Here is a 26,775-nt window from a genome sequence, read left to right as displayed (position 1 = left end):
CGTATCTCATTGTGGTTTTGATTGGTGTTTCCCACATGGCAAATGATGTTGAGCATCTTTTTAATGTGCTTATTGGCCATTTGTATATCTTATTTGTAGAAATGTCTATTCAGATCCTTTCCCCATATTGGCCGGGCGCAGTGGTTCACGCCTGTAATCCCAGCACTGTGGGAGGCCGAGGTAGGCAGATCAGGAGGTCAGGAGATGGAGACCATCCTGGCTAACACAGATCCTTTCCCCATATTTTAATTAGGTTATTTGTCTTTTTATTATTAAGTTGTAGTAGTTCTTTATATATTCTAGATACAAGTCACTTATACATGTATGATTTGCAAAAATTTGGGCTTTTGGATTTTACTGAGTGAGATGGGAAGCAATTGGAGGATTTTGAGCTGAGAAGTGATATTATTTGACTTAAGCTTTTGATTGATTGATTGATTTGAGATGGAGCCTCGCTCTGTCACCTAGGCTGGAGTGCAGTGGTGTGATCTTGGCTCACTGCAACCTCTGCCTCCCAGGTTCAAGCAATTCTTTGCCTCAGCCTCTCGAGTAGCTGAGATTACAGGCGCGCATCACCATGCCTGGCTAGTTTTTGTATTTTTAGTAGACAGGGTTCCACCATCTTGGCCAGGCTGGTCTTGAATTCCTGACCTCGTGATCCACCCACCTCACCCTCCCAAAGTGCTGGGATTACAGGCATGAGCCACCGCGCCCGGCCTATTTATTTATTTTTTGAGATGGGATTTCACTCTGTTGCTCAGATTGGAATGCAATGGTGTGATCTCGGCTCACTGCAACCTCCACCTCCCAGGTTCAAGCGATTCTCCTGCCTCAGCCTCCCCAGTAGCTGGGACTACAGGCGTGCACCACCACACCCGGCTAATTTTTGTATTTTTAGTAGAGACAGGTTTCACCATGTTGACCAGGCTGATTTAGAACTCCTAACCTCATGTGATCTGCCCGCCTCAGCCTCCCAAAATGCTGGGATTATAGGCATGAGCCACTGCGCCCAGCCTGATTTAAGCTTTTTAAAAGCAGCACGCTGGCTGCTTCTAGGGTGAGTAGGGAGGAAGGAGGCCAGAGCGGAGGCAGAGAAATTAGTCAGGAGGCTGTTGCAATAACCCAAATGAAGAAGAATGGTGGATCCGACCAGGATGGTTAGAAGTGGTCAGATTCTGGATATATTTTGGAAGTAGAGGCAATAGAATTTATTGACGGATTGGATGTGGGGTGTGAGAGTAAGAGGAATCAAGGATGATTCCCAGATTTTTGCTCTACAAAACTACAAGAATAGATTTGCTGTTTACTAGGGTGGCAAAGACTTAGACCCCTAAGGGGATGCTCAAAAGTCGTTTTTATTTTGAGATGCCTATTAGTCATCCAGTAGAGGCATGGGGAAAGAAGTTGGATGTATGTTTCCTGAATTCTAAATCCAAGTGACAGAAGTTGGATGTATGATTTGGAGGCTTGGAGAGAGTTTGGAACTGGAGTCGTCAGCATGTAGACTGATTCAGTAATGGGACTGGCTAGGATCACCTAAGCAGGAAAAAGGTGTTTAAGGACTGCATATTTCGATTATGTGTTGCTGAGTAACAAACCATCCTAAAACTTAATGGCTTAAAATATCAATTTACTATTTCTCACAATCCGATGGGTCAGGAATTTGAGCAGGCCTCGGCTGTTCTGATGTACTCCATGTGGCATCAGCTGGGCTACTCTGCTGCCCTTAGCTGGCCAGAGACCCAAAGAAGCTTTCACTCATGTCTGGTGCCTTGGTGTACTCTATATGGTGGCTCTCTCTTCCTCATTCAGGAGTCTAGCTTAAGCTTTCTTGTGGCTTGGCTGCTGACTTCCCTAAACAAAAGCAAATGCTACCAGACGTCTGGAAGGCTAACCAGGAGCTGCATTCTGTTGGTCAAAGCAAGTCATGCAACAAGCCCTGATTCAAGGGGAGGGGAAATAGATTCAACCTCTTCATGGTTAGAGGGTCATGTATACACTGGGAGGGAAAGACTGGGTGAGCGCCATCTTTGGAGACCATCTACCCCATTGAGCCCTGGGGCATTCCAGTATTTAAAGGACAGAAAGATAAGAAGTTTTCAGCAAAGAGAATGTGAAATTGTGGCCAACAAAGTAAGAGAAGGATAAGCTCTGAGCACTTTAGCCTTCACCTTACTCTATTTCCTATATGTAGAATTATTATATATTCCCCCTGTTGCTTTTCTAGGCAGACCAGAGCAATGCGAAAAGGTCTGTCTATGGGGAGGAGAAGGGAGGATGAAGAGAAGTGGGTTAAAGGGTACGAACATTGTAAGATGGAAGGAATAAATTCAATATTTGATACCAGAGTGGGGTAACTATGCTTAACAAAAATACTCGGGTGACCAACACCCTAAATATCCTGGCTTGATCACTACACATTATATACATGTAGCGAAATTTCACATGTACCCCATAAATTTGTATAAATAATAATATAAAAGGTCTGTCCAATGTGGCCACAGTCTGGGACCAAGTGAAAAATGTAAAGGGATGAAGAATCTTTACCCTCCAAGTTAGAGGAAGAATTTTTTTCCCAGTCTTCATTGTAAAGCACTGAAAAATGTGGCTTTTTCAACATTTTTGCTGAAATGGTACAAAAGGCAGGAAGAGAAAGCGCTACTGCAGTTAGGAAAGGTCACCAAACCCCAGCAGCTGCTGCGAGTTGGTCTCTCGGACAGGGCCTCATCATTGGTTGAAAAAAGTTGATCTGTTTTTCAGTCCTATGCCAGTTCAGTCTAGAACAGTCCAAAAATAGAATAGGCTCTCTATGTTCTTTTCTATTTATTTCCCAAAGTGGATATTTTAAAATCATCATAAAGGTAACTAATTTTTAGGTAAAACTTTTGGGTAATACAAAAAAGGAAATGAAGTATAAAGAAAGTGAAACTCAAAAAAAAAAAAAAAAAAAAAAAGCCAGAAGCTCTATACAAAGCACTTCAAAAAGTTCTTGGAGGCCGGGCTCAGAGGCTCACGCCTGAAATCCCAGCACTTTGGGAGGCCTAGGCAGGCAGATCACGAGGTCAGGAGATCGAGACCATCTTGGCTAACACGGCGAAATCCCGTCTCTACTAAAAATACAAAAACTTAGCTGGGAGTGGTGGCAGGCGCCTGTAGTCACAGCTACTCAGGAGGCTGAGGCAGGAGAATGGCCTGAACCCGGGAGGCGGAGCTTGCAGTGAGCCGAGATGGCGCCACTGCACTCCAGCCTGGGCGACAGAGCAAAACTCCATTTCCAAAAAAAAAAAAAAAAAAATGGTATTGGACAAATGAGATTAAAATTAAAGATATAAACTTTATTTCTCAACATAAGCTCCATCAAGGTCAAGACACTTTTATAAGTGATGACAGCAGCCATTTAGTCCATCCCCTAGCAATTGAGGGTCCTGGGAATTTAACCATGCCAATGCAGTCTTTTTTACATTTTGTTTTTTTATGCTGTTTTCTGAGACAGGGTCTTGCTCTTTCACCAAGGCTGGAGTGCAGTGGTACAATTCTAGCTCACTGCAGCCACAACCTCCCAGGCTCAAGCGCTCCTTCCACCTCAGCCTCCCGAGTAGCTGAAACTTCAGGCACACACCACCATGCCTGGCTAATTTTTGTATTTTTTGGCAACAACAGGGTTTCGTCATGTTGCCCAGGTTGGTCTTGAACTCCTGAACTCAACCGATCTACCAGCCTCAGCCTCCCAAAGTGCTAGAATAACAGACATGAGTCACCACGCCTGGCCTTTTTTTTACACTATTAACTGAAGAAAGATGGGTAACCTTTACAGATTTTTTTTTTTCGAGATACAGTCTCGCTTCGTCGCCCAGGCTGGAGTACAGTGGCATGATCTTGGCTCACTGCAACCTTTGCCTCCCAGGTTCAAGTGATTGTCCTGCCTCAGCCTCCCCAGCAGCTGGGATTACAGGCATCGGCCACCATGCTGGGCTAATTTTTGTATTATTATTAGAGACGGGGTTTCACCATGTTGGCTAGGCTGGGCTCGAACTCCTGACCTCAAGTGATTTGCCCGCCTCAGCTTCTGAAAGTGCTGGGATTACAGGCGTGAGCCACCACGCCTGGCCTCCTTTACAGATTTTTTAAGATTAGAAAACAAAAAGAAGTTAGAAGAAGCCGAATTTGGACTGTAAGATGATGCATAACGACTTCCCATTGAAACTCTCACAAAATTGCCCTTGTTTGATGAGAGAAATGTAGTTGAAGCATTGTCGTGGAGGAGAAGGACTCTCTGGTGAAGCTTTCTCAGATGTTTTTCTGCCGAAGCTTTGGCTAACTTTCTCAAAACACTCTCATAATGAGCAGATGTTATTGTTCTTTGGCCCTCTAGAAAGTCAACAAGCAAAATACCTTGAGCATCTCCCAAAAAACTTTGCCATGGCCTTTGTTCTTGACTGGTCTGCTTTTGCTATGACAGGACCACTTCCACCTCTTGGTAGCCATTGCTTTGATTATGCTTTGTCTTCAGGATCATATTGGTAAAGCCATGTTTCATCTTCTGTTACAGTTCTTCAAAGAACTGCCTCAGGATCTTGATCTCACTTGTTTAAAATTTCCATTGAAAGCTCTGCTCTTGTCTGCAACTGATCTGGGTGCAATGGCATTGGCACCCATTGAGTGGAAAGTTTGCCCAGCTTTAATTTTTCAGTCAGATTTGTGTGAGCTGCACCAATTGAGATATCTGTGGTGTTAGCTATTGTTTGTGCTGTTAATTATTGCTTCTCTTCAATTAGGGCATGAACAAGATGATTTTTTTCATCGCAAATTGATGTAGATGGTCTGCTGCTGCAGGCGCCATCTTCAACGTCATCTTGTCCCTCCTTAACAAGTTATCCATTTGTAAACCACTAATTTTGTTGGGGATTTGTCCCCGTAAACTTTTCTGAAAGCACCAGTGATTTCACCATTCTTCCATCCAAGCTTCACCATAAATGTTGATGTTTGTTCTTGCTTCAATTTTAGCAGAATTCATGTTGCTCTGAGAGGGGCTCTTTTCAAGTTGATGTCTTATCCTTCTTAGTGCCTCAAACAAAATCTCACTCAGACATGTTATAACAAGTTAGTATGAGTTTATTTTGGTGCAAAACAGTTTGAAATCCATGCATAGTTTTTTCATACTATGTGTTTTCCATGAACTTTTCTAAGTCGCCTTGTGTAAGAGTATTATATGATCTCATTTATATGAAATTTTAGAACAGGCAAAACTATACTGATAGAAGACAAATAAGCGGTTATCTGGTGTTGGAATGGGGTAGAGATTCTGCGAAGGGGGATGAGTGAAGTCTTTTGGGGTGATATTTAGGATGATAAGTAATGTTTTATATCTTGATTGTTGTGGTGGTTACATGGGTATATACATTTGTCAAAAATCAAACTATATTCTTTTTTTTTTTTTTTCCCCAAGATGAAGTCTTGCTCTGTCACCAGGCCGGAGTGCAGTGGTGTGATCTTGGCTCACTGCAACCTCCGCCTCCTGGGGTCAAGCAATTCTTCTTCCGCAGCCTCACTAGTAGCTGGGACTACAGGTGTGTACCACCACTCCCAGCTAATTTTTGTATTTTTAGTAGAGACAGGATTTCACCATGTTGGCCAGGATGGTCTCGATCTCTCAACCTCGTGATCCACCCGCCTCGGCCTCCTAAAGTGCTGGGATAACAGGTGTGAGCCACAGAGCCCGGCCCAAACTATACTCTTAATATGAGTACAGTTTATTGTTTCTAAACTACACCTCAATAAATGTTGATTAAGTGAAAATTAACAATGAGATACAATTCCATACCCATCATATTGGCAAAAATTTTGTAATCTGGTAGTGTCAAGTGTTGGTGAATATATGGGGAAAGGGGAACTATTCTGTTTCATTGGTGAAAGTAAATATTGGTACAATCACTGTTGAGCCATTCAGCAGAATAATTTGGCAGTCTCTAGTAAGTGAAGATGTATGTAACTGTGATCTAGCAATTCCATTTCTAAGCATACGCTGTGACCTACAGATGCACTCACATATGTGTACCAGGTGCACAAACTGACTGCAACATTATTTATGATAGCAAAAAATCAGGAACAATCTCAATATATATAGGAACAATCTATTAACAGAAAATAGATTTATAACTTTTGGAATAGTTATTTACAAGAGCAAACTAGACTGGTGTATCTCAGCATAGGTAGACTTCAAAAATATAATGTTGAAAGCAAAAAAGAACCTCATCAAAATGAGCAAAAGATGTGTACAGACACTTCTCAAAGAAGACATACACGTGGCCAACAAGCAAGTGAAAAAATGCTCAACATCACTAATCAGAGAAATGTAAGTCAAAACCACAATGAGATACCATCTGTACCAGTCAGAATGACTGTTATCAAAAAGTAAAAAAGTAACAGATACTGGTGAGGTTGTGGAGAAAAGGGAATGTTTACACACTTGTGGCAGGAATGTAAATTAGTTCAGCCACTGTAGAAAGCAGTTTGGAGATTTCTCAAAGAACTTAGAACAGAACTAACATTTGACCCAGCAATCCCATTACTGGGTATATACCCAAAGCAATAGAAATAATTCTACTATAGGTGGATGCAGTGGCTCACGCCTGTAATCCCAGCACTTTGGAAGGCAGAGGCTGGCAGATCACCTGAGGTCAGGAGTTCAAGATCAGCCTGACCAATATGGAGAAACCCTGTCTCTGCTAAAAACACAAAATTAGCCAGGAGTGGTGGCACATCCCTGTAATCCCAGTGACTTGGGAGGCTGAGGCAGAAGAACCGCTTGAACCCGGGAGGTGGAGGTTGCAGTGAGCTGAGATCACTCCATTATACTCCAGCCTGGGCAACAAGAGTGAAACTCGGTCTAAAAAATAAAAAGAAAGAAAGAAAAGAAAAAAGAAATAATTCTACTGTAAAGACACATGTACATGTATGTTCATCGCAGCACTATTTACAATAGCAAAAGCATGGAATCGGCCTAGATGCCCATCAGTGGTGGACTGGATAATGGAAATGCGGTACGTAAACATCATAGAATACTACACAGCCATAAAAAAGAATGAGATTGGCTGGGCAGAGTGGCTCATGCTTGTAATCCCAGCACTTTGGGAGGCCGAGGCAGGTGGATCACGAGGTCAGGAGTTCAAGACCAGCCTGACCAACATGGTCAAATCCCATCTCTACTAAAAATACAAAAATTAGCCAGGTGTGGTGGCACGTGCCTGTAATCCCAGCTACTCAGGAGGCTGAGGCAGGAGAATGGTTAGAATCTGGGAGGCAGAGGTTGCAGTGAGCTTAGATCATGCCATTGCACTTCAGCCTGGACAACAGAGCGAGACTCTATCTCAAAAATAAATAAATAAATAAATAAATACATAAGAACGAGATTGGCCGGGGGCGGTGGCTTACGCCTGTAATCCCAGCACTTTGGGAGGCCGAGGCCGGCAGATCACCTGAGGTCAGGAGTTCGAGACCAGCCTGGCTAACATGGTGAAACCCGGTTTCTACTAAAAATACAAAAAATTAGCTGGGTGTGGTGGCACACGTCTCTAATCCCAGCTACTCGAGAGGCTAAGGCAGGAGAATCGCTTGAACCTGGGAGGCGGAGTTTGCAGTGAGCCAAGATTGTGCCATTGCACTCCAGCTGGGCAACAAGAGCGAAACAAAACAAAAATAAAAACAAAGAAAAGAATGAGATCATGTTCTCTGCAGCAACATGGATTGATCTGGAGAACATTATCTTAAGTAACTAACAAAGGAACAGAAAACCAAATGTTCTAACTTATAAATGGAAGCTAAACATTGAGTACACATGGACACAAAGAAGGGAATGATAGGCTGGGATCAGTGGCTCATGCCTATAATCCCAGCACTTTGGTAGGCCAAGGCAGGTGGATCACCTGAGGTCAGGAGTTCATGAGCAGCCTGGCCAACATAGCGAAACCCTGTCTCTACTTAAAAATACAAAAATTAGCCAGGTGTGGTGGCTAGAGTGCAGTGGCACGATCTCAGCTCACTGCAACCTCCACCTCCCAGGTTCAAACCACTCTCCTGCCTCAGTCTCCCGAGTTGTTGGGATTACAGGTGCTTACCACCATGCCCAGCTAATTTTTGTATTTTTAGTAGAGATGGGGTTTTACCAAGTTGGCCAGGCTGGTTTCAAACTCCTGACCATAGGTGATCCACCCACCTCAGCCTCCCAAAGTGCTGGAATTACAGGCGTAAGCCACTGCATCCGGCCAGTATCTATGAATTTTGATATGAGAGCAAGAACATTTAAAACCCATATATTTACAGATTGATGCTTGTTTGCATGAAGGCCTTGGTGAAGGTTGACCAGAAGTCACCCTGTGGACTGTCGGCATCTTTCTTTCTCTTTCTCTCTTTCAGGGTAAAAGCCCCAAAGCTGTCATCAGCATTAAGGACTTGAATGCCACCTTCCAGACAGAGAAGATAGGTCACCCCCATGGGCTGCAGATCACCTACAGGAGAGATGGCCACACCAGGAACCTGTTTGTGTATCATGAAAGTGGGAAGGTGAGATGCCTGGAGTTGCCACCTCCACCTCCAGCTCGCACCCCAGGACTTGGCAGGTGCAGCTCACCACCTCCCCTGCTCACTGGTGCTGTGCTCAGCTGCCTCTTGAGATTTTCTGCTACCATTTGCCTTAATCTATCATCGCCTCCCAGTCAGAGATAAAGATATGAGGAGGACAGGGTAAGGTCAGGGAGAGGAACCTGGCAAGTACCATGGCTATATCTGGACAGTGCACAGCCACCAATGAAAGTCCAGTTACAGAAGTGACTATGCCCAGGGATGCAAAGCCAGGTAGGGCCAGAGGTTCTGAATATGTGGAAGGAACTGATGGACAGCCAGGCAGCAGTGCACCCCGGGACCCTGCTTCTCAACATGTGGTCCTGGCCCAACAGCATTGGCATCACCGAGGAGCTCAAGGCTGAGCATGGTAGCTCCTGCCTGTAATCCCAGAACTTTGGGAAGCCAAGGCAGGTGGATCACTTGAACCCAGGAGTTCGAGACCAGCCTGGTAGCATAGTAAGACCCCATCTTTACCCAAAAATACCCCCAAAATTAGCTAGGCGTGGTGGCATGCACCTGTAGTCCCAACTACTTGGGAGGCTGAGGTGAGAGGATCGCTTGAGCCTGGGAGGTCGAGGCTGCAGTGAGCCATGATCACGCCACTGCACTCCAAGCCTGGGTGACAGAGCAGGACCCTGTCTCAAAAAACAAAACAAAACAAAACAAACCAGAAAGAAAGAAAGAAAAATAGAGTCTGAGGCCCACCCTGGAGCTACCGAATTAGAAACTGCATTAAAAAAAGAAAAAAGAAAAGGCTGGGCGCGGTGGCTCATGCGTGTAATCCCAGCACTTTGGGAGGCCAAGGCAGGTGGATCACGAGGTCAGGAGATCAAGCCCATGCTGGCTAACACGGTGAAACCCCGTCTCTACTAAAAATACAAAAAAAATTGGCCGGGCATGGTGGCAGGCGCCTGTAGTCCCAGCTACTCAGGAGGCGGAGGCAGGAGAACGGCGTGAACCCAGGAGGCAGAGCTTGCAGTGAGCCGAGATGGCGCCACTGCACTCCAGCCTGGGTGACAGAGTAAGACTCCGCTTCAAAAAAAACAAAAAAACAAAAAAACAAAAAAACTGCATTTTAACAGGATCCCAGGTGAGTCTTGGGCACATTAAACTTTGAGAGCACTATTTTTTTTTCCTTTGGAGATGGAATCTTGCTCTATTGCCCAGACTGGAGTGCAGTGGCATGATCTCGGCTCACTGCAACCTCCACCTTCAGGGTTCAAGCGATCCTCCTGCCTCAGCCTCCCGAGTAGCTGAGGTCACACCTAGCTAATTTTTTTGTATTTTTAGTAGACACAGGGTTTCACTATGTTGGCCAGGCTGGTCTTGAATTCCTGACCTCAAATGATCTGCCCACCTTGGCCTCCCAAAGTGCTGGGATTAGAGGGGTGAGCCACTGAGCCCGGCTGAGAAGCACTATTGAATAGTCCAGGAAATCAGCCCAGTCAGAGATTAATAAGCCAATATCACAGAATCAGCTGGGTCAGGTCCTGAGCAGGGTCACATAACTAGGCAGGGGACAGAGATGCTAAGTGGGGGTGGATGAAGGTGGGTGCTGACATTTTGTGACCATCTATTAACTCCCCTGGGCACTGCTTTTGGCGATTGCTGTCCATCACTTCTTAATCCTCAAAATAAGCCCCACATTATTGAGTCATGGACATGTTAGTAACTTGCTCAGGGTCACAGCCCTGCACCCATTTTACCCGCCATGTGCCTCTGCTGTAGGGAGGACCCTTGGCAGCAAGAGCCAGGAACCAGATGCAGGGACTAGACCTTCCCAAGGGGCCCTAGCACCACGGCCCTAGCCCCTCTCCATGCCAATCACTGCCATAAGGACTTTTACTGAGGCACCCAAGGTCTCTGGCACTTAGGATACCCAGCTCCCTCCTATCTGCTCAGTATGGTACATCTGACAACCTGGGTCTGGCCATTCTTCTCTTTTGCTTGATGCCCCAGCCTGTCTGTTAGATGGGCATAAATGAGGGCTCCAGATTCCCGCCTGCAGGAGTCAGGGGGTGATTTAAAAGCTAAATAGACAGGCATAAGGGGTGGGGAGGGGGCTGTGGCAAACAGGAAAACCTGCATGGAGGATTGAAACAAACAGAACTTTAGGAGCCAAACAGACATGTATGCAGGTTGGATTTGGTACCAGGATCACCAGATTATGACTGGAGAGACATTCCAAGGTGAAGGCCTAGGTGTGTCTTTTCTGGGCTGGCCCCATTCCCTTAGTGTCTGAGACCTAAGAAGGTTTTTTTTTGGAGACAGAGTCTCACTCTGTCACCCAGACTGGAGTGCAGTGGTGCAATCTCAGCTCACTGCAACCTCCACCTCCCAGGTTAAAGCAATTCTCTAGCCTCAGCCTCTCGAGTAGCTGGGATTACAGGCATGCACCACCATACCCGGCTAATTTTGTATTTTTAGTAGAGATGGGGTTTCACCATGTTGGTCAGGCTGGTCTCAAATTCCTGACCTCAGGTGATCCACCAGCCTCGCCTCCCAGAGTGTTGGGATTACAGGCGTGAGCCACTGCACCTGGCCAGAGGGTCCTTAATGAACCCCAGGACAAGAGAGCACAGATCGCCGGAATACTAGGCCTGTGTGCTTCGCCTATGAGAGAGAAAGAGAAATGGTTTCATTTCTTTGAAACCACATTCAAATGACTTTCTCAATCACCACATTATATCAAAGTCACAAATTACCACTATTTGAACAAGCCTTTAGCTTCCCAATTCCAAATTCCTGGGAGAAGGAATCTGATAAGCCCAGTCCAGCCTCTGTATTGCTCCAGGCCTGGTCCAGTTGCTGTGGTTAAGCAGGGGCAGGTTCGCAGCAGTAAATGGGGCTGCAACTGGGGTTGGGTGAAGATAGACGGGGTAGTTCTCACAGAAGCAGGGCTTGGGCTGAGCAAGCACCGAAAATCTATCTATTACAACATCAAAACTAACCTGCGGGATAAGTAGAATGTTTTACGTAAAAGGTGTGTGTGGGATGGAGCGGGCTAAGCAGAATGTCCCAAGAGGAAGGAACAGTAGGTGTTGGAAGAATTGCAAATAGTTTTGCATGGAAGGAGCTCAGACAGCAAAATCATAGTAAAGAACTTAAGACTTTTTTTTCTGAGGGTGGTAGACAGGACTCCAAGCCAGACTGATTAGATTTGTAATTAGAAAATCACTCTGGCTACAGGCTGGGCGCAGTGGCTCACGCCTGTAATCCCAGCACTTTGGGAGGCCGAGGCGGGTGGATCACGAGGTCAGGAGATCGAGACCATCCTGGCTAAAGCGGTGAAACCCTGTCACTACTAAAAATACAAAAAAAAAAAAAATTAGCCAGGTGTGGTGGCGGGCGCCTGTAGTCCCAGCTACTTGGGAGGTTGAGGCAGGAGAATGGCGTGAACCTGTGAGGCGGAGGTTGCAGTGAGCCAAGATGGCGCCACTGCACGCTCTAGCCTCAGCGACAGCATGAGACTCCATCTAAAAAAAAAAAAAAAAAAAAAAGGAAAATCACTCATCACTCTGGCTGCCATGAGAGGGCCAGTCAGAGAGCAGCTGATCAAGGCCAGCTAGATACATGGTTGTCTAGGTGGGAGATGAAGGTGCCCAGGCTGCTGAGGGACATGTTCTCTCAGAGTGACAGCAGAAGGGGCCAAGCCAGCTTTGGCCTAAGTTGCCATGAGCATCCTCATTAGAGGAGCATCCCCAGGCACACCTGCTCCCCACCCAAATGCCAATCTTTGACATCTGAGGACAATGATTTCCTAGAGCCTTGCTCCTTAGAGTGTGTTCCACTGACCAGCAGCATCATATCACCTGAGAGCGTGTTAGGAATGCAGAGTCTCGGGCCCCATTCCAAACCTACTGGATATGCCTCTGCATTTTAACAAAAGCCTCAGGTGATTTTGCACGCATTAGAAGGTGAAAAGCACTGTCCGAGGCCATTGCAGAACTCCCGTGCAGTTCACCCCATCCTTTTCCAGGGCTCTGGGGTTATCCCTGTCAGAGGCTTCCTGCTTGCCCGGGTTAGCCCACAAGGCTCTGACACAATCCTCCCTGGATGCCCCTGAGCCGAGCTGTGGGGTGTGTGCAGGTGCTGAATATATGTGCCCCACACCCAATGCCCAGCTAGCTTCCCGCCACCAGATGCAGCTTCCCACCCACCCCATCTCACTGCTGTGTGTATGTCCTGTGCACTTCTCTCGGCAGGAGATAGTGGACTGGTTCAATGCCCTCCGTGCAGCCCGTCTGCAGTACCTAAAAATGGCCTTTCCTGAACTCCCGGAGTCTGAGGTGAGCCAAATGTGGACCCCAATTTCTGAATCTCCTCTTGGCCATCTCCTTCTTTCCCTGTCTGTTGACCTTGAAGACACTCAGAAGCCAGGCTAGGGCTGGGCGCGGTGGCTCACACCTGTAATCCCAGCACTTTGGGAGGCCGAGGCATGTGGATCACGAGGTCAGGAGGTCGAGACCATCCTGGCTAGCACAGTGAAACCCCGTCTCTACTAAAAATACAAAAAATTTAGCCAGGTGTGGTGGCGGGCGCCTGTAGTCCCAGCTACTCGGGAGGCTGAGGCAGGAGAATGGCGTTAACCCGGGAGGCGGAGCTTGCAGTGAGTCCAGATGGCGCCGCTGCACTCTAGCCTGGGCGACAGAGTGAGACTCCATCTCAAAAAAAAAAAAGAAGCCAGGCTAGGTTTGTTTGCAGGCAAGACCTCAAGGTTGAGGGCTGGGCTGCTCAGAGGGAAGCCCAAGGCATTCTCCAGGGGAGCCTGCGGGGGTTACAGCCTCACATACGACAAGGTGGCCTCCCAAAAGCTGGTCAGTTTCTCCCCTTCAGAAGAGTGTCAAGGGGCTCAGCAATTGGTCATCTCTTTCTGAACCCTTCTCCCTCTAAAATGTACAAATGATCCCTAACATACTGCTTACAGAGTGCTTTGAGCCCATTTTGTCTTGTGAAATGGTAGCCAGGCAGGGGTGATTATTTCATTTCACTGATGAGATATACAGTCCCAGGAAGGGCAGGTGAATAACCAAAGGTGTGCTTCCCTTTCTAAAATCCCCTCTTTGCCCTGTGATGCTCTGGGCTAGGGAAAGCCTGGGATCCTCCCCATTACAGTTGTAACAGGAGCAGGTATGCCCTTCATGGCCAACATCATGGGGAGCCGAGAACTTCATTTTGATTGTCTCCAGACTTCTGGGGCCTTCCTCTCCCTATCTCAGGCTGGGCCAGGGAGGCCCGCATGGTGTGGGGCAGAGGATGCTGTCTTGAGCCAGGAAGCCTGGGTTCTCAGGGATGCTCTATTGCTCACTTGCTGTGTGACCCCTGCAGGTCCTGGCACCCCTCTGAGCTTCTATTTCCATATTGGTAAGATGGCGGTTAGTCTAGGTCATCTTCAGGGTCCCTTCCGCCTCTGAGATTCTATGCTCTGGTCCTCTTCAAGAGGCTCCCCTCCAAGAGGATTTTATAAGTGATGGGGCTGGAAAACCATTTTAATGCTGGGTTTTTCTTAATCTCAACCATTAGAGCTTCCTTGAAAGCCTAAATGCTCCTTAATTCCAAGATTTGTAGGGAGCCAGTTGTTTGGAATAGGGTCCCCTCCAGGCCCAGGGATGTGCTGAGATGGCAGCTCTCTGGGAGCAATTCCAGCAAGGCCCGAGTCAGAGCCCTTGAGTCAGTCTGCTGAGTTTGCACCCAGAACTGGTTAATGCTGGCTCCCATGGGCAGGGAGTGGAGACTGCTGACTGCTGACTATGAGGAGGGAGGACAAAGTGCAGATGCTCAGCCTTATTTAATCTGGGCAAGCTGCCCATCTTTGCTGACATGTGTAAAGGAAATTGCTCTTTGGTCAACATCCTCAATGTTCCCCTGCCTCTCTCATCCACTGTCAGTACCCGATATCCATCCCGTGTCTTTCCTCCCATTTAATGTCTGTGTATGGTGTGAGGTTCTGAGCAATCACCAGTCCTGGCTCAAGCTTTAGGGGTCCACATGTTGGAAACCCAGGGCATCCCAGTGGGGTCTGTGGTCCTGTAATAAATGCATATGGTCTCTTGGACTTCAGAGAAAGTAGGTTTTGTCGCCATGGTGACAGATGAGTGCCTCGAGGCTCAGAGAGGTGAGGTGACTTGCCTAGGTGATAGTACCTACTTTCTAGGGCTATTGTGAGACTCCAGCGAGCCAAGGCATCTGAAGTACAGGAAGCAGTGCTCCAGCCATGTGACTTTCCTTTTTTTCCCAATGGTTTCCCTAGGCCTCTGCTTGCTCTGTGCTGGCTCAAATTCAGAATATTGAGCAGTTCGGGACTCCATCTGTTTTCCCCAAATGGAACAATTAAAGCCTAGTGGATGTATTTTAGGAGAAGGGGAGTAGTACAGTTTATATCTTGTTTCTTACATTTAAAAAAATTTTTTATTTTTTATAGAGATGGTGTCTCACTTATGTTGCCCAGGCTGGTCTCGAACTTCCGGCCTCAAGCAATCCTCCTGCCTCAGCCTCCCAAAGTGCTGGGATTACAGGTGTGAGCCACTGCATCTGACCAATATTTTCATTTTTTTTTTTTTTTTGAGACGGAGTCTCGCTCTTTCGCCCAGGCCGGAGTGCAGTGGCGCAATCTCGGTTCACTGCAAGCTCCGCCTCCCAGGTTCATGCCATTCTCCTGCCTCAGCTTCCCGAGTAGCTGGGACTACAGGCGCCTGCCACCGCACCCGGCTAATTTTTTGTATTTTTAGTAAAGACAGGGTTTCACCGTGTTAGCCAGGATGGTCTTGATCTCCTGACCCCGTGATCCACATGCCTCGGCCTCCCAAAGTGCTGGGATTACAGGCGTGAGCCACCGCGCCCAGCCTAATATTTTCATTTTTGGCTCACAAATTTCCCCCTTTTAAACTTCCCATAGCTGTTGCCCAGATCTCACTTCCCCTGTGCCTCCGCCCTGGGCCCTGGAGCTCTGGAGAAGCCTCTCTGTTCTTTGAAGCCTGGACTGTCATTTGAAACTCTAGACTTTCCAGGTTGATGCCTAGGAGCATAGGAGGCCATCATCAACCCCTGGAAACGTCTCTGGGCATAGGCTGCCAGGCTGGAAGGGATGCTGGGGATCACATGATCCAGGTTGTTTATCACACAGGGGAGACATAAGGCCTCGAGAGACAGAAGGTCTTACAGAGGTAATGCAGCTGATGGGGGCCAGAACTGGAGTTAGAACCAGGTCTCCCGACTTCTGCTTCAGAACTTTCTCTGTCCACTCTGGCATCATTTTCTTTTCCCTTTTGTTTTGTTTTGTTTTTTTTTTTTTTTTGAGATGGAGTCTCCCTCTGTCACCCAGACTGGAGTGCAGTGGCACTATCTCAGCTCACTGCAACGTCTGCCTCCCAAGTTCAAGTGATTCTCTTGCCTCAGCCTCCTGAGTAGCTGGGATTACAAGCGCGTGCCACCCTGCCCAGCTAATTTTTATATTTTTAGTAAAGGTGGGGTTTCGCCATGTTGGCCAGGCTAGTCTCAAACTCCTGGCCTCAAGTGATCCACCTGCCTTGGCCTCCCAAAGTGCTGGGATTACAGGTGTGAGCCACTGCACCCAGCCTCTGGCCGTTATTTTCTTGTTGCTCTGTGTCAGAATCCTGACCAGGTCTTTCCCAAGGTCCTGCTCAGAGGGCCCTGGCATGTTTATATTTTAGCACCTAGTGTAGTGGTAGGAGTACAGTCTAGTGTCATCGGCCCTGGGCCTGAATCTCAGCTCTTTGTGCTACCAGTGATGTGACTTTAGGAAAATCCCCAGCCCCTTCTCTGTGGCCTGGTTTCTTCAGATGTGTAATGAGGCTGGTGATACCCACCTCGCAGGGTGATTGAGAATTGCACCCGGAGCCTGACGCAAAGTGGACCCTCAGAACATGTTGCCTGACACCAAGAGGGTCTCTGCAGAGCCTTGCCTATGTCCACACCCTGGGGTTACTGAAGGAATCCTTAAACCAAAACTTGGCCGTGCCACTAAGCTCTGCAAACATCTGGGGTGCTGTCGACTGGCTTTGTTGAAATATTAATATTATGACCATTGCACTTTCCAAATATAATACTGTGAGCCATGAGCGTACATCCTTCCCCATTTCAAACTTCCCCTTTGTCGGGAGCCAAGCTCGGTGGGAACCTGGAGCCTTGGGGTGTGAGTTGGGGGTCAATGTCTGTCTCTCTTCCCCAGCTCATGCCATTCCTCACCAGGAACTACCTCAAACAAGGCTTCATGGAAAAGACTGGGCCAAAGGTACCTTCTACCACTCCCTGGGGAACTTAATATGGTTTAATGTATATAAAAGGTTTAATGTGTTTATGGGATGATTGTTAAGAGGACAGTGAAAGGTGTTAGGCCAAGCTTGTCCAACCCACAGCCCATGGGCCACATGCAGCCCAGGACGGCTTGGAATGAGGCCCAATAGAAATTCATAAACTTTCTTTTTTTAATTTTTTTGAGACAGAGTCTTGCTCTGTCACCCAGGCCAGAGTACAGTGGTGTGATCTTGGCTCACTGCAACCTCCGCCTCCCAGATTCAAGCGATTCTCCTGCCTCAGACTCCTGAGCAGCTGGGATTACAGATGCCCACTACCATGCCCGGCTAATTTTTGTAATTTTAGTAGAGATGGGGTTTCACCGTGTTGGCCAGGCTGGTCTTGAACTCCCGACCTCAAGCGATCTGCCCGCCTCAGCCTCCCAAAGTGCTGGGATTACAGGCATGAGCCACCATGCCCAGCCAAATTCATGAACTTTCTTAAAACATTATGAGATATTTTTGCGATTTTTTTTTTTTTAGCTCATCAGCTATCATTAGTGTTAGTGTATTTTATGTGTGGCCCAGGACAATTCTTCCAATGTGGCCCAGGGAAGGCAAGAGATTGGCTATTCCTGTGTTAGGCAATCGTGAAAGCAAGCCTCGGGCAGGTGGAAAAAGCAGTCAAAGGGTTGTTTTCAGAGAGGCGCAGCCCCTCCGCCTGGTGCTTGCTGCTGGGCTTTCTCTCCCTGACCTAGGTTAGAATTTGGCCAAGGCCAGCACTTCCAGCCTTGCCAAGCAGTAGCCACTTCTGATTTTTCCCAACTTCCTTTTTCTCCGGCTTCTTTGTCTACAGCCTGAGAAAGAGGAAAGTGCCTCTTCCAAGTCAAGGCAGCACCTGGAGGCAGCAGGGTGAAGCTGGCAAAGGGTATGGTGGGGTTGGAAGGGGAATGGGCAGAACCTTCAGAGCCTGAGGGCTCCTGTCCAGGCCCCAGGGAGAAGCACTAGGATGTCTGACTGAGGAGGCTGGGCTGGAGAACCAGTGGGACTGGCCAGCTCCTTTGGTTTGGGCTGGGCTGGCCCCTGACCTCTATCCTCAGAAACTGCCTTGGTCATCTGTGGTAAGAAGTTCCCTCTTTTGCAGCAGAAAGAACCTTTCAAGAAAAGGTGGTTCGCCCTGGATTGCCATGAGCGGAGGCTGCTCTATTACAAGAACCCACTGGTAAGAGCCACTCCTGCTCCCTCCCCAGGGCTTCCTCAAACAGAGCTGGGTAGTGCTTGTCTGGAACTATGTGAAAGCTACAGATAAACACATCTCCCAGAGCCCCAGAGCTAGAGAAACCTTGAGAGGAAAACCTCTACCCCTTGTTTTTGTTTCTCTTGAAGTAATCTCCTGTGGCATGAAGTTTCTCCTCGCTTTCAGGAAGTCTATTATGAGTATCCAAAATGCCGCCCATGGTAGTTAAATATGGTGTATCTCTTCCTCTAGTCTCCAGGGCTCACTTCTAACCAAGAGGCCGTGACATGTAGTAGTTAGGAGTGTGGTGGACTCTAGAACCCCACTGTCTGGGCTCTGGTCTCAGCCCTGCCACTTGTAGTAGTGTTGCCTTGAGCCATGTACTTAGCGCTCTGTGCCTCAGTTTCCTCCTCTGAAAAACAGGCTTAATAAGAATGCCTTCCCCAGAGGTTGCCATGATGGTTATTTAAGTTACTATATATAAAGCATTGTAATTCCTGATGCTGATTTTAATAAGCGCTCCGTAAATGTTAGGTATCACTTATTTATTTTTTTAGAGACAGAGTCTCTCTCTGTCACCCAGGCTAGAATGCAGTGGCACAATCACAGCTCATTGCAACCTTGAACTTCTGGGCCCAAGTTATCTTCCTGCCTCAGCCTCCCAAGTAGCTCAGAATACAGGCATGCACCACCATGCCCAGCTAATTTAAAAAAAAAAAAATTTAGGGCTGGGTGCGCTGCCTTTTGCCTGTAATCCCAGCACTTTGGGAGGCTGAGACAGGAGGATCGCTTGAGCCCAGAAGTTCGAGACCAGCCTGCACAATGTAGTGAGATCCCATCTCTACAAGAAACTTAAGGCCAGGCACGGTGGCTCACATCTGTAAACCCAGCATTTTGGGAGGCTGAGGCGGGGCAGATCACGAGGTCAGGAGTTCGAGACTAGCCTAACCAACATGGTGAAACCCTGTCTCTACTAAAAATACAAAAATTAGCCGGACGTGGCGGTGCGTGACTGTAAGCCCAGCTACTCAGGAGGCTGAGGCAGGAGAATCGCTTGAAACCGGGAGGCAGAGGGTGCAGTGAGCTGAGATCACGCCATTGCACTCCAGCCTGGGTGCAGAGTGAGACTCCATCTCAAAAAAAAAAAAAAAAAGAAAAGAAAGAAAAAAAAGAAACTTAAAAATTAGTCAGGTGTGGTGGTGCATGCCTGTAGTCCTAGCTGCTTGGGAGGCTGAGGTGGGAGGATTGCCTGAGCCCGGGAGGTTGAGGCTGGGATGAGCCATGATTGTGCCACTGCACTTCCAGCCTGGGTGACAGAGTGAGACCCTGTCTCCAAAAACAATTCATAATAATAATTAATAATTTTTTTTTGTAGAGAAGGGGTCTCACTATGTTGCCCAGGTTGGTCTCATATTCCTGGCCTCAGGCAATCCTCTGCCTTGGCTTCTCAAAGTGCTAGGATTACAGGCATGAACTACGAGGCCCACCCTCAGTATCTTTTCAATAGATGATGTGTATGATTTATTTTAGGGTTTTGATCTTTCAAATTCTGGGTCCCACTTAGCAGAAATCCCAGCAGGGACCTCATACCCCTTTCCCAAAATAAAGCTTGGAGGCTGTCAGGGCTGCAGGGCCCCTCTGCCCTGGGGGCACCCTCTGATGACCCTGTACCCTCCATTTTCAGGATGCCTTCGAGCAGGGCCAGGTTTTTCTTGGGAACAAGGAGCAGGGATATGAAGTCTATGAAGACCTGCCCAAGGGTATCCGAGGAAATCGCTGGAAAGCCGGACTCACCATTGTCACCCCAGAGCGGAGATTTGTCCTCACTTGCCCCAACGAGAAGGAACAGCAGGAATGGCTGGAAAGTTTGCGGGGTGTCCTGTCAAGCCCCTTGACGCCCCTCAACCGGCTTAGTAAGAAGCAGGAACTGAGGGGTGTTCTTTTGGCCAAGGGCAGAGGGCAGAAAAGTGCTTCTTCACTTAGGTTCAGCTGTGATGCCACAAAAGATTCCTGATTCCCGACTACGCTCTTTTCATTGTCTTCTCTTCCTGTGAAAGAAAAGCACAGACATGCCATTATTGCCAAAAAGTCTCCTCTGTCCACTCTGGGTTCCCCTAACAGAGCTCTTCCCCAGGAGCTTTTAGAGGAGTTTGGCCCTGGCAGAACCCCTGGGTGCCATCTGTACCCCTCTCAGTGTGGGGGCTGAGCAGCTTCTCTTTCCCTCCACCTTGCTCTATGCTGATCTTTTTTCTCGTGAGAAAACCCTGGCCTGTTATTATTAGCTAAGGTCACACCCGCTGGGCAGCTCCTGGGATTTTTGGATTCCTCCCCACTCCAGAGGGAAGGCTATTTCTAGTGGCTTCTTTTCTCTGAGTCCTCCCTTCTGTCTGCCTCTCGCCTGTTCCTCCTCTTTACCAGTAGGGCTTCCTCGATGCCGACAGCCCTGTGAAAAAAGAGGAGACATGCCGAGCTCCGGCAGGAAACTGCTGGCCCAGGGCCTGGCTTCTGGGGCACAAAGGAGAATTTCTGTGTTTGGAAAAGTACAGACTGAGCAGGTGATCTCCGCACAGCCCCTTGGGGGAAACACTTGTGCCCTTTGAGTTTGACCGATAAAAACACAGACTCTCTTGACTGTCCCACAAGGGCCAAGCCGGAGAACCTCAGAAAGGGACTTGCAAATTGTGAGTGAGGCATATAAGCTTGTGCTCTCTTTTCTCTGTGGGCTGCCATTTATGAATCTCTTGGTTTCTCTCTGTCTCTGTCCCTCCACTTTTCTCTCCTTTGCTGGTGTGTGCATTCCCTCTGACGCCCTGGCTCTCACTCTTTCATTCTGTTTTTTATTCTGGCTCCCTCTGTCTTTGTGTTTTTTTTTTTTTTTTAATTTTCTTTTTTTGAGATGAGGTCTTGCACTGTCACCCAGGCTGGAGTGCAGTGGTGCGATCTCAGCTCACTGCAACCGCTTCTTCCTGGGCTCAGGCAATCCTCTCACCTCAGCCTCCCAAGTAGCTGGGACTACAGGCTCGTGACACCACGTCTAGCTAATTTGTTTTGTATTTTTGGTAGAGACAGAGTTTCACCATGTTGCTCAGGCTGGTTTCGAACTCCTGAGCTCAAGTGATCCACCTGCCTCGGCCTCCCAAAGTGCTGGGATTACAGGCGTGAACCATTGCACCCGGCCATGGCTCCCTCTGTCTTTGTACGCCTGTCCCTTTGCTGTCCCTCTCCTCCGCAGGACAGCATTGGCATGGCCACCTCCCTCAGCCCTCTTCATTTCCCTTGTAGCTGCATCAACAGAGAGTGGCCGCAGCAGCAGGTGACCCATTAACTGAGGAACTGGCTGCCACTGAACACCTGGAACTCCTTGTGGGAAGAAGTTTGCACCTTGGCCCTGGCTGCCCACCATCAGTGCCCCGCAGTCAGCAGCCATCCCTGGCAGTGAACTCTGCCAGGACTGAAGCTGTGGCTTCATCCATCAGCTCCCTGAGCCTTCTCCGCAAACCCACCCCGGGGATCTGAGGATCTGGTACATAGATGAACATCTATCCCCTCCTCCCCCAATACACACCTAGGCTTGAAATGCCCTACAGGCCCAGAACTTTCTCACATCTGGAATGGAGGCATTGCAATGAAAAGGCACCCACAGCATCATGCAAGTGGCATCTTGTAAAAAAAAAAAAAAAAAAAAAAGTTTAATCTGAATCTAACCAGGAGGAAATAATCAGACAAATCCCCATTAGGGGCATTCTGCTAAATATCTGACGCAGACTCTTCAAAAACGAAGAGTGAAAGATAAAGTAGTCAATGGCCGGGTGCAGTGAGATTGTGCCATTGCATTCCAGCCTGGGTGACAGAGCGAGACTCCATATCAAAAAAAAAAAAAAGAAAAAAAGGAACTGAATGAAATCCGAAATGGCTGAAATGTTAGAGAAACAGAGCACCAAGGCCCCTGCTCTGTGACTCGTTGTTCCTTTCCTCTGTCTTCAAGCAACACGCAGAAATACACTGGATGTTCTCTCTTCACTTCAATGGAGACCCAAGGAGCTGGGAGGGTCTCTTAAGAGATTCTCTGTGGCTGGGTGTGATGGCTCATGCCCATAATCCCAGCCCTTTGGGAAGCTGAGGCAGGAGGATTGAGACCAGGAGTTCGAGAGCAGCCTGGGCAACATAGTGAGACCCCATCTCTACAAAGGAAAAAAAAATTAGCTGGACATGGTAATGAATGCCTGTAGTCCCAGCTACTCTGGACGCTGATGTGAGAGGATCACTTGAGCCAGGGAGGTCATGGCTACAGTGACCCCTCATTGCACCACTGCACTTAGCCTGGGTGACAGAGTAAGACCCTGTCTCAAAAAAAAAAAAAAAAATCTATGCATTTTATGGGACTTTCCTTTGGATACCCCAATCAAAGGACAAGCAATGCATAAGCCTGTGTCCTTCCTGAAGCTTCTCGACTGCCCAGATAGGGAGGTGAGTCCTCTCTATCTCCTCCGGCTCTGGAAGCACCTTGAAAATGTGCATTTTCAAGGACACTTGCTGGGTTGTGCATTAAGGGCCAGTTTACTTGTCTGCCTCTTTGACCACCTGTGAACTCTGTTGGGTGTACTCTGCTAAGTTCTGGGGATGAGGAAATTAATAAAGGTACAGTCTTGCCCTCAAGGAACTTATGGTCTAGAGGAGAAGAACGAGAAGTATAGACAGGCAGTAACAAAGCTACTTGAAGAGGTAAACTGGGATTCTAAGTATGGGAAAGAACAGACACCAGAGATAAAGTCCCAATGAAATGGAGTGCTTGGTTTTGGATGATTCCTTCCTCAAGGAAGAGTATGCTTCTATACTCTTATATTAAATCCCTTTTTGGCTTGTTAGTGCAAGGAAGTTTCTATTATTTGAATCAGTCCTGACAGATAAAGTTCTCTAAAAGAGATAATACCTATGCTGAATCCTGAAGAAAGAGTAGAAGATAGTTGGGTTGGGGTGGGAGGAGACAGAGAAAGAAGCATGTCTAAAGGCTCAGAGATATCAGGTATGCATGGGCCTGTAGTCCCAGCTACTGGGGAGGGCGAGGTGGGAAGACCATCTGAGCCCAGGAGTTCTGGGCTTTAGTGCACTATGCTAATTGGGTGTCCACACTAAATTTGGCATCAACGTGGTGACCTCCCAGGAGTGAGGAATCACTAGTTTGCCTAAGGAGGGGTGAACTGGCCCAGATCAGAAATGAAGCACTTCCGTGCTGGTGAGGGATCATGCCTGTGAATAGCCATTGCACTGCAGCCTGGGCAACAAGAGTGAAACTCCATCTAAAAAAAGAAAATAGCCAGGCATGGGCACTGTAATGCATGCCTATAGTCCCAGCTACTCAGGAGGCAGAGGTGAGAGGCTTGCTTGGGCCTGGGGGGGTTATGCACTCCAGCCTGGGTGACAGAGTGAGACTCTGTCTCCAAAAAAAAAAAAAAAAAAGAAAGAAAAGAAAATTTGAATCACACTTCACTTGTATTAGGGTTCTCCAGGGAAATAGAACCAATGATATACATATATATATATATATATGGCTATAGAAAGAAATTTATTGGCCGGGCACGGTGGCTCACGCCTATAATCCCAGCACTTTGGGAGGCCGAGGCAGACAGATCACGAGGTCAGGAGATCAAGACCGTCCTGGCCAACATGGTGAAATCCCGTCTCTACTAAAATTACAAAAATTAGCTGACTGTAGCGGCACGTGCCTGTAATCCCAGCTACTCAGGAAGCTGAGGCAGGAGAATCGCTTGAACCCGGCAGGCGGAGGTTGCAGTGAACCAAGATTGCGCCACTGCACTCCAGCCTGGCGACAGAGTGAGACTCTGTCTCAAAAAAAGAAAAAAAAAAAAAAAAGCCAGCCATGGTGGCACGTGCCTGTAGTCCCAGCTACTCGAGGCTGAACTCCCACTTAAGCCTGAGATTTCAAGACTGCAGTGAGCTGTGGTCTCACTACTGCACTCCAGCCTGGGTGACAGAGTGAGACCCTGCTTTAGCAAAGAACAGTTATGTCACACCCGAAAACTCCCTTGTAGCCACACCCTTCCCCTGCCCCATGGCAACCATTGATCCGTTCATCATTATAGATTGTATTTTCGAAAATGCCATATAATTTGGAATCAGTTAATATGTAATTTTTATTTTATTTTATTTATTTATTTTTTTTTTGAGACAGAGTCTCACTCTGTTGCCCAGGCTGGAGTGCAGTGGCGCAATCTTGGCTCACTGCAAGCTCGGCCTCCCGGGGTCACGCCATTCTCCTGCCTCAGCCTCCCGAGTAGCTGGGACTACAGGCGCCCACCACTATGCCCAGCTAATTTTTTGTATTTTCAGTAGAGACGGGGTTTCATCATGTTAGCCAGGAAGGTCTCGATCTCCCGACCTCCTGATCCACCTGCCTCGGCCTCCCAAAGTGCTGGGATTACAGGCATGAGCCACTGCGCCCGGCCTGTAATTTTTAAAGACTGGATTCTTTCACAGCACATGATACCTTTGAGATTCATCAAAGTCACTGCATGTGTCAATATGTCTTTCCTTATTGCTAAGAAGTATACCACTATATGGCTATACCATACCTTGTTTATCCAATGGAATGCTGCTTAGCAATAAAAAGGAACAAATTATTCATACATACAACAGTCCCCAGGTATGGGGCTTCTGGTTCATATTGATGCAGTGTAGGTAGTTAAGGAAGTAACCACGTTCTCAGGACACAGCAATCGTGCTGACCATTCAGTCAACACAATAAGCCTCAGCATTCACAATGTAATTGAGCTAATTCAAGCAAAGCTATCTGCAGTAGGGAATTTCCCGTGTAGACAGCATGCAAACTTTGGGGTTTCCCTCCCCTCCCCTCCTCTCCCCTCTCCTCTCCTGTCCTTTCCTTTTTATGAGATGGAGTCTTGCTCTGTCACCCAGGCTGGAGTGCAGTGGTGTCATCCCGGCTCACTACAACCTCTGCCTCCCAGGTTCAAGCAATTCTTCTGCCTCAGCCTCCTGAGTAGCTGGGACCACAGGGACATGCCACCATGCCCGGCTAATTTTTGTATTTTTCTGTAGAGATGGGATTTCATTACGTTGGCCAGGCTGCTCTCAAACTCCTGACCTCAGGTGATCCACCCACCTCAGCCTCCCAAAATGCTGGGATTACATGCGTGAGCCACCGCGCCCGGCCCTGACAGCATGCACACTTTGATTTTACCTGGTCTCAAACTGACCCTTTGCTCATTTTAATAGTAAAAAATACACCCCTGGGTGGAAATTTAAGATGGTAATGAGACATGTGGTGTATGAACAAGCATGTAAACTACTGTGCATATGCACCCAGAAGACCACCCAAAACATGCTTACTAGTAACTCCTCTTTCCACTCCCTTATGAATAATCACATAAGACTCCCATAAAGGGAGTCTCCTTAGTGCCAATTTTTGCTGTCTCAACCTTAAACGAGCAGCCTGCCCTGAATCCTCTCTCAGAGTGTGCTGCCCATTCTGCACTTAATTTTCAAAATCCTCTTTCTCCTTTACAATAAATAACTCTTACTCTATGCTGCACCTTTTTTTTTTTTCCCGAGATGGAGTCTCGCTCTGTCACCAGGCTGGAGTGCAATAGAGTGATCTTGGCTCACTGAAACCTCTGACTCCCTGGTTCAAGCAATTCTCCTGCCTCCGCCTCCCAAGTAGCCGGGATTACAGGCACATGCCACCACGTCCAGCTAATTTTTTGTATTTTTAGTGGATATGAGGTTTCACCATGTTGGCCAGGATGGTCTTGAATTCTTGACCTCATGATCCGCCCACTTTGGCCTCCCAAAGTGCTGGGATTACAGGCATGAGCCACCGCGCCTGGCCTATGCTGCACTTCTTTTGCTGTGTGTCTCTTGTTTAAATTTTTTTTTTTTTTTTTTTTTTTTTGAGATGGAGTCTTGCTCTGTTGCCCAGGCTGGAGTGCAGTGGCACGATCTCGGCTCACTGAAAGCTCCACCTCCATTCTCCTGCCTCAGCCTCCCGAGTAGCTGGGACACAGGCACCTGCTACCACGCCCGGCTACTTTTTTGTATTTTTAGTAGAGGTGGGGTTTCACCATGTTAGCCAGGATGGTCTCGATCTCCTGAACTCGTGATCTGCCTGCCTGGGCCTCCCAAAGTGCTGGGATTACAGGCATGAGCCACCGTGTCCGGCCTAAATTCTTTTAAACTAAGAAGACAAGAACTAGGGTATCACAACAGCTATCAACATTTGGTTAGATATATGCTTAATTTTATAACAAACTTTCCCGGTGGCTGTACTACTTAACATTTCACTAGTGACGTATGAGAGTTCCAGTTACTCTATCACCAACAGTTGGTGTTGTCAGTATTTTTTAACTGTTCTGATAGGTATGGAGTGGTATTTTATTATGGTTTTAATACGCATTTCCCTAGCGATTGATAATGTCGAAGACCTATTATGTACTTATTGGCCAATCTTATATCTTCTTTGATGAAGTGACCATTTGATTCTCTAGCTTTTTTTTTTTTTTTTTTGAGATCTGGTCTCGCTATGTTGCCCAGGTTGGAGCACAGTAGCTATTCACAGATGTGATCATGGCATACTACATCCACAGACCCCTCGCCTCAAGAGATCCTTCTGCCTCAGCCTCCTGAGTAGCTGGA

General features: G+C 47.5%; 1 protein-coding gene across 5 annotated transcripts in view; it reads left to right on the top strand.

Annotated features, from left to right (window-relative positions):
- ADAP2 (ArfGAP with dual PH domains 2) overlaps window positions 1-22,764 on the top strand; it is a 37,311-nt gene extending 14,547 nt beyond the window's left edge. Inside the window, exons 6-11 of one of the 5 annotated variants that reach the window (XM_054459947.2) lie at window positions 8,413-8,559; window positions 12,825-12,908; window positions 16,808-16,870; window positions 18,019-18,093; window positions 19,793-20,021; window positions 21,391-22,764. In XM_054459947.2, coding sequence (XP_054315922.1) covers window positions 8,413-8,559; window positions 12,825-12,908; window positions 16,808-16,870; window positions 18,019-18,093; window positions 19,793-20,021; window positions 21,391-21,425 — 633 coding nt within the window. In that variant the 3' untranslated portion in view covers window positions 21,426-22,764. Of the gene's footprint in view, window positions 1-8,412; window positions 8,560-12,824; window positions 12,909-16,807; window positions 16,871-18,015; window positions 18,094-19,792 lie in introns of all 5 variants that reach the window. The other 4 variants (XM_054459946.2, XM_054459945.2, XM_054459944.2 and 1 more) reach the window with 4 other exon arrangements.
- Window positions 22,765-26,775: the final 4,011 nt, after the last annotated feature.

Source organism: Pongo pygmaeus, chromosome 19 (assembly GCF_028885625.2).
Source record: "Pongo pygmaeus isolate AG05252 chromosome 19, NHGRI_mPonPyg2-v2.0_pri, whole genome shotgun sequence".
NCBI lineage: Eukaryota > Metazoa > Chordata > Mammalia > Primates > Hominidae > Pongo > Pongo pygmaeus.
Note: the sequence above shows the minus strand (reverse complement) of the source record. Positions and strands in the feature narration are given on the sequence as shown.